Source organism: Acinonyx jubatus, chromosome C2, assembly GCF_027475565.1.
Source record: "Acinonyx jubatus isolate Ajub_Pintada_27869175 chromosome C2, VMU_Ajub_asm_v1.0, whole genome shotgun sequence".
NCBI classification, from domain to species: Eukaryota; Metazoa; Chordata; class Mammalia; order Carnivora; family Felidae; genus Acinonyx; species Acinonyx jubatus.
In genome coordinates this window covers 85,943,152-85,958,459 of record NC_069384.1, presented here as the reverse complement: position 1 = coordinate 85,958,459, position 15,308 = coordinate 85,943,152, and the positions used below count along the sequence as shown (strand labels likewise).

At 38.1% G+C, this 15,308-nt stretch overlaps 1 protein-coding gene across 2 annotated transcripts in view; it reads left to right on the top strand.

Moving 5' to 3' along the window:
• The window catches only part of USP13 (ubiquitin specific peptidase 13), a 117,970-nt gene that overhangs the window by 19,989 nt on the left and 82,673 nt on the right, over positions 1-15,308 (top strand). For both annotated transcript variants that reach the window (XM_027061383.2, XM_053221184.1), the window contains exons 2-3: positions 2,528-2,653; positions 14,203-14,263. In XM_027061383.2, the coding sequence (XP_026917184.1) occupies positions 2,528-2,653; positions 14,203-14,263 (187 nt within the window). The remainder of the gene's footprint in view (positions 1-2,527; positions 2,654-14,202; positions 14,264-15,308) is intronic.

Here is a 15,308-nt window from a genome sequence, read left to right as displayed (position 1 = left end):
ATGCTGCACTTGAACGTTTTTCTTCCTCTGCTTGCTGGTTTCTTGGTTCTCCTGCTCGTTGCTTAACATATTTTTCTGATAGATTAATATTTGTTGCCCCTAGCCTGTGTGGCTGACTGGCTCACTGTTTTCTTCCTTGTTTCCTCCAATTATAAAATGATTGAGCTAATAGGAGATACGTGTAGCGCACAGACCTGTAGCTCATAATAAATAAGTGCTATGAATGCATTATAGTATAGAATGTATCTCATCCTCTTTGAACTTGATGAAACCATGTGAGGTGGGAATTATTGCTGCAGCCATGCTTGTAAAGGAGAATCCTGAAGCTCAGAGACTGAATGACAACCTGTCTTAGGCCACAGAGCTAATTAGTGGTAGTTCAGGACCCTGGTTACAAATCTCATATTTTCCCTGGTATATCTTCTGGTTTGAATTCTTTTGATTGGGTTCCATTTTATTGGAAGAGAATGGAAGTGTTATTTTTTTTAAAAATCACAATATGTGGTGCTCAATTTAATGGGCTTAATGAATAACTGGCCATTATAATGATAACAAGTTTTTTAAGGGTTATGACTATGCAAAAAACACCTATTTTTAAAAAAAACATTTGAAAATATTTAATTTGATGATCAAGTGAATGTAATATGCCTCCAGTTGAAGAACTTTTCTAGTTTTATTCAAATGATCTCTTTCAAAGGGAAACAGTTATCCAGAAGCACCAGCTAAATAACTGAGTTTTCTGGATGCTATTTTATAGTCAAATTTAAAAAATTTAATTTGCAAGTGTTTGTTGCCAGAGTGTAAACTTGCAATTGATTTTTGCCTATAAATCTGTATTCTGTGACCTGGCTAAATTCATGTATTAGTTTTACTTGTTAGTAGTTTTTAGATTTTTAAGGATTTTCCATATAGAGTAAATGTCATCAGCAAATTGAGACCCAGTTTACTTCTTTCTTTGTGATCTTTATGCTTTTTTCCTTTTCTTGCCTTATGCAATGTATTTGCTACAATAATAGACACATATTTGAACTGATGCTGTTGTAATATCCTCATTGTGATAAGACTCCTTTATGTCTGGCTTATAAACCATATAGTGTTGGGGAATTTTATTAGAAATTAAAAAAATAAACAATCTTGAGTTACTGGAACTTACAAATTATTTTTCATATATTTGTAGTGAACATCAATGCCTGTTTTGATGTTGAATTTGTGCTCTACTAAAATGTAATGTAAGGAATTTTGACAGGTGCTTGCTATCAATTCTGACAGGTATTTAAAAAAAATTTGTTTTTTAAAATTATGTGGCGAGGCGAGACTAATGAGAGCTTAATAAGAATCCAGTTTCATTGAGGAAAAGGTGGTTGATTTTATAGGCAAAATTTAGAGAGATGCATGTTAAGCAAAGTGAGAGAAAAAGGAGAGATGAAATTGGCATAGAAAATCAAGTATCTAAACTGTGAACAATATCCTTGACTGTTCATTGTGGCAGGGTGTCTGTAATTAAATAATATTTGAAATGTGGCATAGAAGGCTGCAAAGAGAAATAGAGTCAATTTAACTGACATTTCCATGCTGTGAGAACTTGGGCAAGTGACTGATCCTTAATTCTTAAAAATTTTTTTTTAAATATTAAAAGTTTTTTTAATTTTTATTTATTTTTGAGAGAGAAATAGAGCATTAGCAGGGGAGGGGCAGAGAGAGAGGGAGACACAGAATCTGAAGCAGGCTCCAGGCTCTGAGCTGTCACATAGAGCCCGATGTGGTACTTGAACTCACGGACCGTGAGATCATGACCTGAGCCAAAGTTGGATGCTTAAAGGACTGAACCACCCAGATGCCCCCTTAATTCTTTTTTTCAACTGTCAAATGGAAATAATAATAAGCAGCTTGTAGTATTGTTAGGATTAGAAATAATACATGAGAAGCACCTGGCACATATCAGGCGTGCAAAAATATGTAGCTAGGATTATTAGAGGGCTCTATCCTTTATTATTTACTCATTAAGTTATTGATTTATTGAATTATCCTAATTTATAATGGGTACGGTCAGATATTCTGTGTCATTGAAGGAAGAGAAGAATATCTTTGAATCGAAGAACCCCTGCTAAAAGAATATAAAACTTTATGTTCCTGGAGACTTGCACTGATCAGGGAGGGAGAATGATGAGACAGGATTGCCGTGGTGGTAGTTGGTTCACTGGCCAAGCTTCTCGTTTCCCTTATGGTCCCGTACCCAAGTTTGGAGAGTCCGACAAGCATGTTTATTTCCCAGGCCCTCTGAGGCTCTCGCCTGACTGGGAGATTGTGAGCAGCTGTCCAGAGCACCTGGAATCCAGGTTTGGGGCAGATGCTGATGCTGTGGGTGGCTGTGGAGCCTCAGAGGGTCATTGCAGATGACTACAACAGCCAGGTGGCCTTTTGCTGGGCTTTGTCTTCATCATTTGCCCTCTTTCCCTTCCCTTTTCTTTATCTAAATGACTTGGCGAGATATCCTTGGCTAATGTTGTGACCTGTCTCTTTCTTCTAGAATTCTGAAGGTGGACTCTATGTATGCATGAATACATTTTTGGCCTTTGGAAGGGAACATGTTGAAAGACATTTTCGAAAAACTGGACAGAGTGTATACATGCACCTGAAAAGACATGTGCGAGAGGTGAGCTGCACGTTTGGAGAACTGGCCTTGATATCTTTCCTGTGGCATTGTCGTGGTGTGGTTTATCACATGGAGAGTTTACTGTGCCCACATGACTTCTCATTCCTTTTGAGGATGGGAAACAAAAATGGGACCCTTTGCAGAAATTCACAGGTTTCCCCAAACCCTGTGTAACTCAGTTTAATTTTTCTCTTCCTCTGAATTTCTGATTGGTGTTAAGAAGACATGGGTCGACTGAATGAAAAAAAGTTAAGCAAAAAAATACAGACAAGTACACAAAATAATGCCAGAAATGCAAAAATCACAAGTAAAAAATATTTGGATATTTTTGCTTCAGATTTTTTTGTTTTGTTTTGTTTTCTTTTGTTTTGAGCGAGAGAAAGAGCTTTCCTGAAAGTTCAAGTCCCTTTTGTTTCCCTCTCCAGTAGTAACCATGGCTGCAAATTTGTTCTCGTTCCTATATAGGTCATTCTATTTTATTTACCTATGGATAGTCATGAACAATATGTAGAATGACTTTATATGGTTTAAAGATGTAGATACATACTATCATACTGTTACTTATAATTCTGTGTAGAGCTTTATCTTTTCACATTGTTCTTGAAACCTACTCATGTTGCGATGTGCCTGAATGTACTTACTTCATTTTATTATTTGTTTGTTATTCCCTCTTGTGAGTACCTTGTCATTTATTATTCTTTTGTTCTATTAATGAACATTTAGATTGTTTCCTTTTTTTATTTGCTTCTACAAATAGTGCAACAATTAACATTTTTATACATTTCTCCCGGGGGTACATGTGTAAGATTTATTTTGGAAATAAGTATATCTCAAAGTGGTAATGCTGGCTTGTAGAGGTACTTATTTTCATTTTTGCTAGGTATTGCTAAATCTTTCCCCAGAGTGGTTGCACTCAATTTCTACTTCTGTCTGCACTGATTAGCAATTCCTGTTTTCCCACCCCCCATCAACACTTGGTCAGACTTTTGATTTTTGCCAATCTGACGGTTGTAAAGTGGCATCTAAATAACTGGTATTTCCTTTTGTGAGGGTTGAACATCTTTATATATGTTTATTGGCCATTCTGGTTTTTTCTTCTCTGATTTTCCTGTTTTCTTATGGTCTATGGCTTATCTTTTTGCTTCATTTATGAATTCTTTTATGCAGAAGTTTTGAATTCAATGTTAGATTCATTAACCTTTTCTCTTATGAATTGTGCCTTGTGTATCTTATCTGTGAAATTATTTCCCAACTCAAGGTCATAACAGTATTTCTGTTAATACTTTTTTTTGAAGTGCATGTGTATTTGCATGAGCATATGTGTGTTTTAGCATTTTTGGATTTTAATCCATCTGTAGTTTATTGTATTTGTGTGAAGTATGGGAATCTGTTTTTTATTTTCCATACTGAAAACCAGTTTTCCTGCTGTGGTAGGCTAGTGCAATCTTTCTAAATGATTTATAGTATCATCTTTTTGTATATTTTATTTATTTATTTTTTCATTTAAAACTATTTTATGTATTTATTTTAATATAATTTGTTGTCAACTTGGCTAACATACAGTGTGTAAAGTGTGCTGTTGGTTTTTGGGGTACATTTCCATGATTCATCGCTCATCCCAACAAGTGCCCTCCTAAGTGTTCATCACCCATTTTCCCCTCTCCCCCATTCCCCCATCCCCGCTCCATTTATTCTCTTAAGTCTCTTATGGTTTGCCTCCTTCCCTTTCTGTTTGTAACTATTTTTTTCCCCTTCCCTTCCCCCATGATCTTCTGTTAAGTTGCTCAAGTTCCACTTATGAGTGAAAACATATGATATCTGTCCTTTCTTTTTGTACATTTTAACTTGCCATTCATAGTTGGGTCTGCTTTGGGGCTCTTGGTTCTTTTCTGTTGATCTTATTTTTCTGAATCTGCATTGGTGTGGCCAGCCTTGATATCTGGTGGTACAAACGCTTTTTCCAGAACTTTTCTGGGTTTAGAAATTTATTTTTCTATACCGATTTTAGAATCAGTTCATCTAGTTTAAAACATCCTGTTGAGATTTTGATCAGGATCACATTGAATTTGTAGATTATAATCTATAGCATTGGTTAAGCTCCACGAGGGCAGGGATTTTTGTCTGTTTTGTTCAGTTCTGTGCCCTCAGCACTTAGCTGTCCCAACACACAGTAGGTGCTTCATAAATATTTATTGAATGAGTATTCAAAATGACATAGTTCATTTTGAATCAGTTCAGTATTCAGTTCTCTTTTGTCTCCTTCAATAATATTTTGTAATTTTCAGTAAAAGAGCTTGCATTTTGTAAGATTTTCTTAAATGCTCTGTAATTTTTGTAACTATTGTTACTGCTAACTTTTACTTACTATATTTCAATTGGTTATTGATGATGTTTGGGGATGTTATTAATTTTCAAGTATTGATTTTTATACTTAGTGACACTATTCAGCTTTTAGTCCTAATAGCTAGTAGACTGTTGGAACTTCTAGTCAGTGCTGATTTGAGGTTCATCTAATCGTTCATGCTAGCCTGCCTAATATATTCTCTGTTTAAGTTCCAGACAAAGGAGAGATCCCAAAATTGGACAGTGGGCAGAGTAGGAGGAAGAGGAGGAAGAGAGGCCAGGAGGTCAGATAAGCCATCACCTCAGTGATTAAAATAGTCTAATATTGGCCTGATATTACATGATTTACATTCACTGTTCCTGTTATGTGGGGCATAGCAATTCTTATGAGGTCTGCTTTGTCCTGAACAGATATCTTAGTATAAAATGATGAAGTTTTAGGAAACTGGGGTGGGGTGGGGAATGAAACTGAGGCCCAGAAGCTTGAAATAACTTGCTCACTAAGCTTGTGGCACAATTGCAGAATGGTGGTAATTTCACATGGTTAACTCTGCCTCTGAAGTCTTCAGTTAAATATTTCACTCCCTGACTACAACCTTCTCTCAGTTGAGCTCTGTCACTCATTTATTCTGATTTCACTCTGTTGTTCTCCCTCCTTGAGATTTCCAGGCCCATGACTTGTCCAGGCGGCCACTGTTTCTGTTTGTTAAGCCTGCTTCTCATGACTTGAAACATTCTCTTACCACCAGTGCCTTCAAAGATCTCCTTTGCCCTTTGTCTCGCCTAACTGTCCCCAGAGCTCCAGCCAGTCATGCCATCAGCATCATCATGGGTTCTGTGTGTATACTGTGAGCAATTCTGCACCACCATGGTCTGGGGCCATGTCAGACTCCTGGTCTTCCCCCTTCTGCTGGGCGCACTCACTGCCCAGCAAATTTGGCCTGCACCTTCTCCCACTCCAGATTCTGGATGCAGTCTTCAAGGTGCTGCCACGACCTCTCTCACCATCCTTAGAAAACAATTTGACTGGTACTTTACCAAGAAAACAGGGACCCTGGACAGGAACTTCCTGAACTCCTGTCTTGCCTCCTGGGAACTCATTGCATCTGGTTCCTCCATCCCAGCAGAAAGCTATGTTCTGTCTGTCCTCACAGCTCTGTTTCCTCCTCCTCATAAACTTGCTCCTTCCTTAACTCCCTTTTCTTCAATGTTTCCCTCTTCTGGCTTTTTCCTCACCTTAAAAAAAAAAAAAAAAAAAAAACAAACCACCACTCTTAGACAGACAAAAGCTAAAGGAGTTTGTGACCACTAAACCAGCCCTGCAAGAAATATTAAAGAGGACTCTTTGAGTGGGAAAGAAAGACCAAGAGCAACAAAGACTAAAAAGGAACAGAGAAAATCTCCATGAACACCAACTTTACAGGTAATACAATGGCACTAAATTTATATCTATCAGTAGTAACTCGGAATGTAAATGGACTAAATGCTCCAATCAAAAGATATAAGATATCAGAATGGATAAAAAAATGAGATCCATCTATATGCTGCCTGCAAGAGACTCATTTTAGACCTATACACACCTGCAGATTGAAAGTGAGGGGATGGAGAACCATTTATCATGCTAATGGACCTCAAGAGAAAGCTGGATTAGCCATAGTTATATCAGACAAACTAGATTTTATTTTATTTTATTTTATTTTATTTTATTTATTTATTTTTTCAGACAAACTAGATTTTAAACCAAAGACTGTAACAAGAGATGAAGAAGGGCACTATATCATAATAAAGGGATCTATCCAATAAGAAGATCTAACAATTGTAAATATTTATGCCCCCAATGTGGAACACCCAGATATATAAATCAGTTAATAACAAACATAAAGAAACTCAGTGATAACAGTATAAGAGTAGGGGACTTTAAAACCTCACATGCAGCAATGGATAGATCATCCAACCAGAAAATCAACAAGGAAACAAGGGCTTTGAATGACACCCTGGACCCGAGAGCTTAACAGATATATTCAAAACATTTCATTCTAACTCAGCAGAATACACATTCTTTTTGAGTACACATGGAACATTCTCCAGAATAGATCACATGCTAGGTCACAAATCAGCCCTCAACAAGTACAAAAAGGTAGAGATCATACTATGCATATTTTCAGATCACAACACTGGGACACTTGAAGTCAATCACAAGAAAAAAATTTAGAAAGACCACAAATACATGGAGGTTAAAGAACATCCTGCTAAAGAGTGAATGGGTTTATCAGGAAATTAAAGAAGAAAAAAAAAATACGGAAGCAAATGCAAATGAAAACACAACCTTCCAAAACCTTTGGGATGCCACAAAAGCAGTTATAAGAAGTAATTACATAGCAATACAGGCCTACCTCAAGAAACAAGAAAAGTCTTCAATATACAACCTAACCTTATATCTAAAGGAGCTAGAAGAGGAACAGCAAATAAAGCCTAAACCTAGAAGAAGGGAAATAGTAAAGATTAGAGCAGAAATAAATGATGTGGAAACAAACAAAAAATCCATTAGAATAGATCAATGCAACTAGGAGCTGGATTTTGGAAGAATTAATAAAATTAATAAACCCGTAGCCAGACTCATCAAAAAAAAAAAAAAAGAAAAAGGACCCAAATAAATCATGAATGAAAGAGGAGAGATCACAACCAACACCATAGGAATACAAACATTATAAGAGAATGTTATGCAAAATTATATGCCAACAAATTGTGCAATCTGAAAGAAATGGATGAATTCTTAGAAACATATAAACTACCAAAAGTGAAATGGGAAGAAACAGGAAATTTGAACAGACTGGTAACCAACAAAGAAATGGAATCAGTAATCAAAAATCTCCCAACAAAATTCCAGGGCCAGATGGCTTCCCAGGGGAATTCTCTCAAACATTTGAAAAAGAGTTAATATCTTTTCTTCTTAAACTGTTCCTGAGAAATAGATATGGAAGGAACAATTCTAAACTCATTCTGTGAGACCAGCATTACTTTGATCCCCAAATGATACAAGACCCCACTAAAAAGAATTACAGGCCAATATCCCTGATGAACATGGATGTAAAAATTCTCAACAAGATATTAGCAAATTAAATTCAACAGTACATTAAAAGAATTATTCACCACGATCAAGTGGGATTTATTCCTGGGCTTCAGGGGTGGTTCAATATTTGCAAATCAATCAATGTGATATACCACATTAATAAGAGAAAGGATAAGAACCATATTACCCTTGCAATAGATGCAGAAAAAGCATTTGACAAAATGTAGCATCCATTCTTGATAAAAACCCTTAACAAAGTAGGGATAGAAGGAACATACGTCAACATCATATAGACCATATATGAAAGACTCATAGCTAATATCATCCTCAATGGGGAAAAGCTGAGAGCTTTCCTCTATGGTCAGGAACAACACTCTCATCATTGTTATTTAACATAGTACTGGAAGTTCTAGCCTCAGTAATCAGACAACAAAAAGAAATAAAAGGCATCCAAATCAGCAAAGAATTATTTGCAGACAACATGATACCCTATGTAGAAAACCCTAAAGACTCCACCCAAAAATTGCTAGAACTGATACACGAATTCAGCAAAGTCACAGGATACAAAAATCCATGTACAGAAATATGTTGTATTTCTATATACCAACAATGAAGCAGCAGAAAGAGGAATTAAGGAATTGATCTCATTTACAATTGCACCAAAAACCATAAAATATCTAGGAATAAACCTAACCCGAGGAGGTGAAAGATCTTTATGCTGAAAACTATAGAATACTTATGAAAGAAACTAAAGATGACACAAAGAAATTGAAAAACATTCCATACTCATGGATTGTAAGAACAAATATTGTTAAAATGTCTGTACTACTCAAAGCAGTCTACACATTTAATGCAATCCCTATCAAAACACTACCAGCATTTTTCACAGAGCTAGAACAAACAATCCTAAAATATGTATGGAATCACAAAATACTCTGAATAGCCAAAACAATTTTGAAAAAGAAAAGCAGAGTTGGAGGCATCACAATTCCGGACTTTAAGCTATATTTGAAAGCTGTAGTGATAAAGACAGTATGGTATGGGCACAAAACCAGACACATAGGTCAATGGAACAGAATGGAAAACCCAGAAATAGGCTCAAAACTGTATGGTCAACTAATCTTCGATAAAGTAAGAAAGAATATCTAATGGAAACAAAGACAGTCTCTTCAACAAATGGTGTGGAGAAAACTGGACAGCAACATGCAGAAGAATGAAACTGGACCACTTAGCAACATACACAAAAACAGATTCAAAATGGATGAAAGACCTAAATGTGCGTGAGACAGGAAACCATCAAAATCCTAGAGGAGAACATAGGCAGTAACCTCTTTGACATTAGCCATAGCAACTTCTTATGCAGTGTGTCTCTGGAGGCAAGGGAAACAAAAGCAAACATGAACTATTGGGACTTCATCGATATAAAATGCTTCTGCACAGCAAAGGAAGTCAACAAAAACTGAAAGGCAACCAACGGAATGGGAGAAGATATTTGCAAATAACATATCTGGTAAAGGGTTAGTATCCAAAATCTGTGAAGAACTTATCAAACTCAACACCCCAACCCCCCCAATAATCCAGTTAAGAAATGGGCAGAAGACATGAATAGACATTTTTCCAAAGAAGACATCCAGATGGCCAACAGACACATGAAAAGATGCTCAACCTCACTCATCATCAGGGAAGTACAAATCAAAACCATGATGAGGTATCACCTCATACCTGTTGGAATGGCTAACATTAACAACACAGGAAACTGCACATGTTGGCTAGCCTGTGAAGAGAGGGGAACCCTCTTAAACTGTTGGTGGGAATGCAAACTGGTGTGGCCACTCTGGAAAACAGTGTGGAGTTTCCTCAAGGAATTAAAAATAGAACTACTCTGCCATCCAGCAGTTGTGCTACTAGGTTTTTACCCAAAGGATACAAAAATGCAGATTGGAAGGTACACATGCAGCCCAATTTTTATAGCAGCAGTATCAGTGATAGCCAAACTATGGAAAGAACTCAAATGTCCAATGATTGCTGAATGGATAAAGAAGATGTGGTGTGTATATATGTATATATGTGTACATTCCATAAATATGTATACATTCCATAAGTATATGTATGGAATATGGAATATGGAATATTAGTCATCAAAAAGAATGAAGCCTTGGGGCACCTGTGTGGCTCAGTTAAGCGTCTGACTTCAGCTCAGGTCATGATCTCATGCTTCATGAGTTCAAGCCCCCTGTCAGGTTCTGCGCTAACGGTGCAGAGCCTGCTTCAGATTCTCTTTCTCCCTCTCTCTCTGCCCTTCCCCTGCTCACATGCATTGTCTCTGTCTTTCTCAGAAAAAATAAATAAACCTTAAGAAAAGAATGAAATCTTGACATTTGCAAGGACATGGATAGAGCTAGAGTGTATTATGCTAAGTGAAACAAGTCAGTCAGAGAAAGGCAAATACCATATGATTTCACTCATATATGGAATTTAAGAAATAAAACAGGTGAACATAGGGTAAGAGAAAAAAAAAGAGAGGGAGGCAAACCATAAGAGACTCTTAACTATAGAGAACAAACTGATGGTTATCAAAGGGGAGGCAGGTGGGGGATGGGGGATCTAGATGATGGATATTAAAGAGGGCACTTGTGATGAGCCCAGGGTGTTGCGTGTAAGTGATGAACCACTAAATTCTACTCCTGAAGCCAATATGAAACTATATGTTAAGTAGTTAGAATTTATATAAAAACTTGAAGCAAACAAAAAGAACACACCACTAATTGTCTCTGTATGGTGTCCTCATTTGGTCATCCTAAAATAAGTGTCTCTAAAAACTTCTCATCATCTCTACTATACCTCACTGGAAGTTCAGCTTTGCCATCCGGTTGATCTTCCTGCTAATCCACTAAACTGCCAGGGCTGCAGTGACCGCTCATTTATCATGCTTGGTGGATATGTTTCAGCTCTGATTTTACTTGGCCTTACAAGCATTTGAACTTGTTTTCCTCTTGGAACCGCTCCTCTCCTGCTTTCTTTGGCACCATTCTTTCCTGGCTTCCTGTTTTTTAGGCTGCCTTTTCTGACTTTCTTTCACTAGCATCTCTTCATTCATTTATTCCTTAAATATCCACACTTCCTAGGGTGCCTTTGGACTATCTTTCTCTGAAAACTGTTCTTCCTCATCAGTGTTGTCCATTTACTTGTTTAATCACTGTCTCTGAACTCATGACTTACTAATCAGTATCTTTCCAGAGCCAAAGTCTGACCATCTGACTCTGAGTTGGTTTTTCCTACTTGAACACCTCATAGGTACTTCAAGCTCAGTGTGTCCAGACTCAATGAATAATCCTCTTTCTCAGAGTTGTCCTTCATCTTAAATTCTAGAGACCTAGACATTTTGTATTCTGCTTTCATTCCATGGCTGGTTGGTGACCAAGTCTAGTTATCTGGACCTCCCAAATGGCTCTGAAGTCCATCCTGTCCTCTCCATCCCTGTAGTTTTTGTCTGAGGGCTCATTATCCCTTAAAAGGACTAATGCTTTAGCTTCCTGACTAATCTTCTTTCCTTCAAACTTGCTACCTTGCATCCTACCCAGTCTTCATGGTACACCTGGAGTGATCTTTTCAAATGCACGTATCTGTAGCATTCTGAAGCTTAAATCTCTGTATCTCCCTTTGTTGCAAGATGAAATCCAAAATTCTTTTCCGTTTGATTACAAGGCCTTCCATGATCTGGCCTCTATAGCCTTTCTGACTCTTACTTTTATTATGTCAGCTTTGTGCTCTAGACATATCTAACCACTTCTTCCTGGAATACATTATGATTTCATACCTTTGTACATGCTGTTTTTCGTCTCTGGGATGTCTCATTCCTCTTATACCTGTTGTATCCTTGTGGTCAGCATATCCATCTATCTATCCATCATGCATGTATACATGCATCCATTCATCCATCCATCCATCCATCCATCCATTCATCATCCATCCATCCATCCATCCATCCATCCATCTATCCATCTACCTGTCCATCCCCCCATCCATCCACACATTCATTCATCATCCATCCATTCATACCTTCATCCATCTATCATTCTTCCATCTATCCATTTCTCCATCCATCTATTCATCTACCTGTCCATCCTCCATCCATCCATCCATCCATCCATTCATCATCCATCCATCCATCCATCCATCTACCTGTCCATCCCCCCATCCATCCATGCATTCATTCATCCATCCATTTATACCTTCATCCATCTATCATTCTTCCATCTATCCATTTATCCATCCATCCATTCATCTACCTGTCCATCCTCCATCTATCCATCTGTCCAGCTATCTATCCATCCATTCGTCTATTCATCCGTTCATCCATCATCCATCTATCCATTATCCATCCATTTATCCATTAAATAAATATTTGCTGAGCAGCCGCTCAATGCCAGACCTGCTGGTCTTCTTATCTGACCAGCTCTGCCCACAGCTTCCACCCCAGAAGAACTGTCATTTCCTCCTTGTAATCCTACCTTTTTCACACTTCCCTTAATACTCACCAGAATCTATAGTGCTGTTTGTATATATGCTCTCCTACTGTGCCCATGGGCTCATCAAGGAATGGAGCGTGTCTTCATTCACTTTGCAGCCTCAGTGCCAGCATAGAGCCTTACCCATGGGCACAGTCATGTTTGCTGACTGAGGAGTTGCCTTTTTTCAAACCCTGTTGATTTCTAGTGGAGACTGAGGCAGGCACAGAGGTGATGGTTTTTGGAAAGAAGACCTAGTTTTTTTTTCCCCTGTAAGGAAGTGAATCTAATCCAAGTCTAAGGTGTGGATCTCACAATCAAGGAGAACCTCATATTCTAGCAGGTTTTCGTGCAGCCCTTCTTCTTTTCTCCCTCTACCATCCTGCAGAAGTGGAGGAGACAGGTTGGAAAAGTTAAAAGCATGCCATAAACTTCTGTAGGGAGATTTCAAGTGACTCTGAGATTGCTAAATGTGCCTACAGGTTTTATTTCATCCCTTTTTTTTGATGCAGGCACAAGGTGGGGAGAGGAGCAGGGGCTCTGAGACCTTGGTGGAGAGGGATTCTAAGAGAGGTGACATGAATTTGGCACGAGTAGTTGGAGAGACAGGTTTTTGAGCTAATGTGTTCTATCATATTCACATGCTTAAGATGTGAACCATAAACTTATAGTAGAAGCTGTAAACTTAATGTGAGAATCACAAAGATGAGTCACTCTTCAATGCCAAATGATAAAATGTGGCAAAGGAGACTTAAGACTGATAATGGGACAAACTAAAGCAGCAGCAAGGCCTTGATGCTGCTATAACATGTGGCCACTTGAAAAGATGCCAGGCTTTGACCAGCACACCATGGTGCGCTGGAAATGTACTCTTTTCTAATAACTGAGAGAACAAACAGTGTGGAAATATCATTCTGGCCATTTGAAAAAAAAATTTTATAATCCTGTTTGAGAGTAAAATTTTTTGTAAAAGTAAAACCCTTTTGTCAGAAAGGTAATGAATGACTTCTTTTGCTTAACCACTTGAATGGACATTTATTTCATTGCTGTCAGGTACTTCCACCAGAGGTAGAAAATACACGAAGCTTAACATGGCAACTAACCATTAGTTGGTGCTCCAAAATGTTTAGGGAGGTTAGATTGAGATTTAATATGACCAGAATATCAGTGACAGCTAATCAGTATTTATTAGCTCTTTCAACAGTAATTTTTGCGCATACCCAGGACCAAGCACAGGGACCCAGTGGGTAGCAGGGGAACAAGAGCCTTCCCTCTGGGATCCACCACCATCTCTCCAGAATAGTTCCATCATTGGGCATGGACTCTAGCCTTTTGGGAGCATGTGCCAGTTTGAAGTTGAAATTTCTAGTTCACCTTGATCCCCGGTTCTACGTCCCTTTCCAGAAGTGGTCTTGATAATTTGATGAAAATAATCAGGTGGAACAATAGCATTGCCCTTCACCTACCTCCATTGACTTGGGTCAAGTTCTGGTTTATCCTGGAATCTCTGGTCAGGTTGAGTATTTCCTCTCCCCTTTTGTTAACAACTGAGAACCCTTTCCCTCCCCAACTCCCCCCGTTGTCTCTTCTGCATGTTGTATTTTAACAATCTCTTATTTTCTTTTCAGAAGGTAAGAGGGGCATCTGGTGGAGCTTTACCAAAAAGGAGGAATTCCAAGATTTTTTTAGGTAATGTAAATAGTAATCCATAATGTGTCCAGATTTTCTGTGTGTGTATGTATGTGCATGTGCATATCTGATTTGGAATAATAAGTTATTTATTTTTCCTCAGTTTAAGGATAAGAGGTACCAGTTTAACTTGGGATGATCTGCCTCCACTTTGTGTTTACATAGTGGTGAAAGATGCTTCTAGTACTCTTAGTTGGGTTTAGTGTTTTGAAGCAATTATACTTACAGTGACTGGAGACTAATTGTGATTCTGCTTCTGCTCTCTTTTTTCACTGCTCTGAAAGTAGAGACATTTTTTTCTTTTTTTAATATTAGCCTAACTATAGACTTTATTCAGACTTCACCATTTTTTCTCATTAGTGTTTTCTTTTTTCTTCCTTCCTTCCTTCCTTCCTTCCTTCCTTCCTTCCTTCCTTCCTTCCTTCCTGGGATCCCATGTTGTATTTAGTTGTCATGTTTCCTTAGTCCTGTCTAATCTTTGATAGTTCCCCAGTCTTTTTTTGTGTGTCTTTAATAATTGTGACACTTTTGAAGAGTATTGGCCAGTTATTTTTGTAGAATGGTCCTCAATTTGGTTTTGTCTGTTTCCTTATAAGTCTGAAGTGTTGCATTTTTGGCAAGAACACCACAGAGGTGATGTGCCCTCCTCAGTGCATGATATTGGGGGCATGTGATGCTGAGGTGTCTTTGTATCGGTGCTGTTAACCTTGATCCCTTTTTAAGGTGGTGTGTCTGCTGGGTTTCTCCACTGTGAAGATTCAGTGTAATTAATAAATAGCTTGGGAGTAATACTTTGAGACTATGCTGATATCTTGTTTCTCTTCAAAGTTTTGCACGCTAATTAAAAAAAAATTTTTTTATGTTTATTCATTTTTGAAAGGCAGAGAGAGACAGAGCACAAGCAGGGGTGGGGCGGAGAGAGAGGGGGACACAGAATCTGAAGCAGGCTCCAGGCTCAGAGCTGTCAGCACAGAGTCCGACGCGGGGCTCGAACTCATGAACTGCGAGATCATGACCTGAGCCGAAGTCGGATGCTCAACCGACT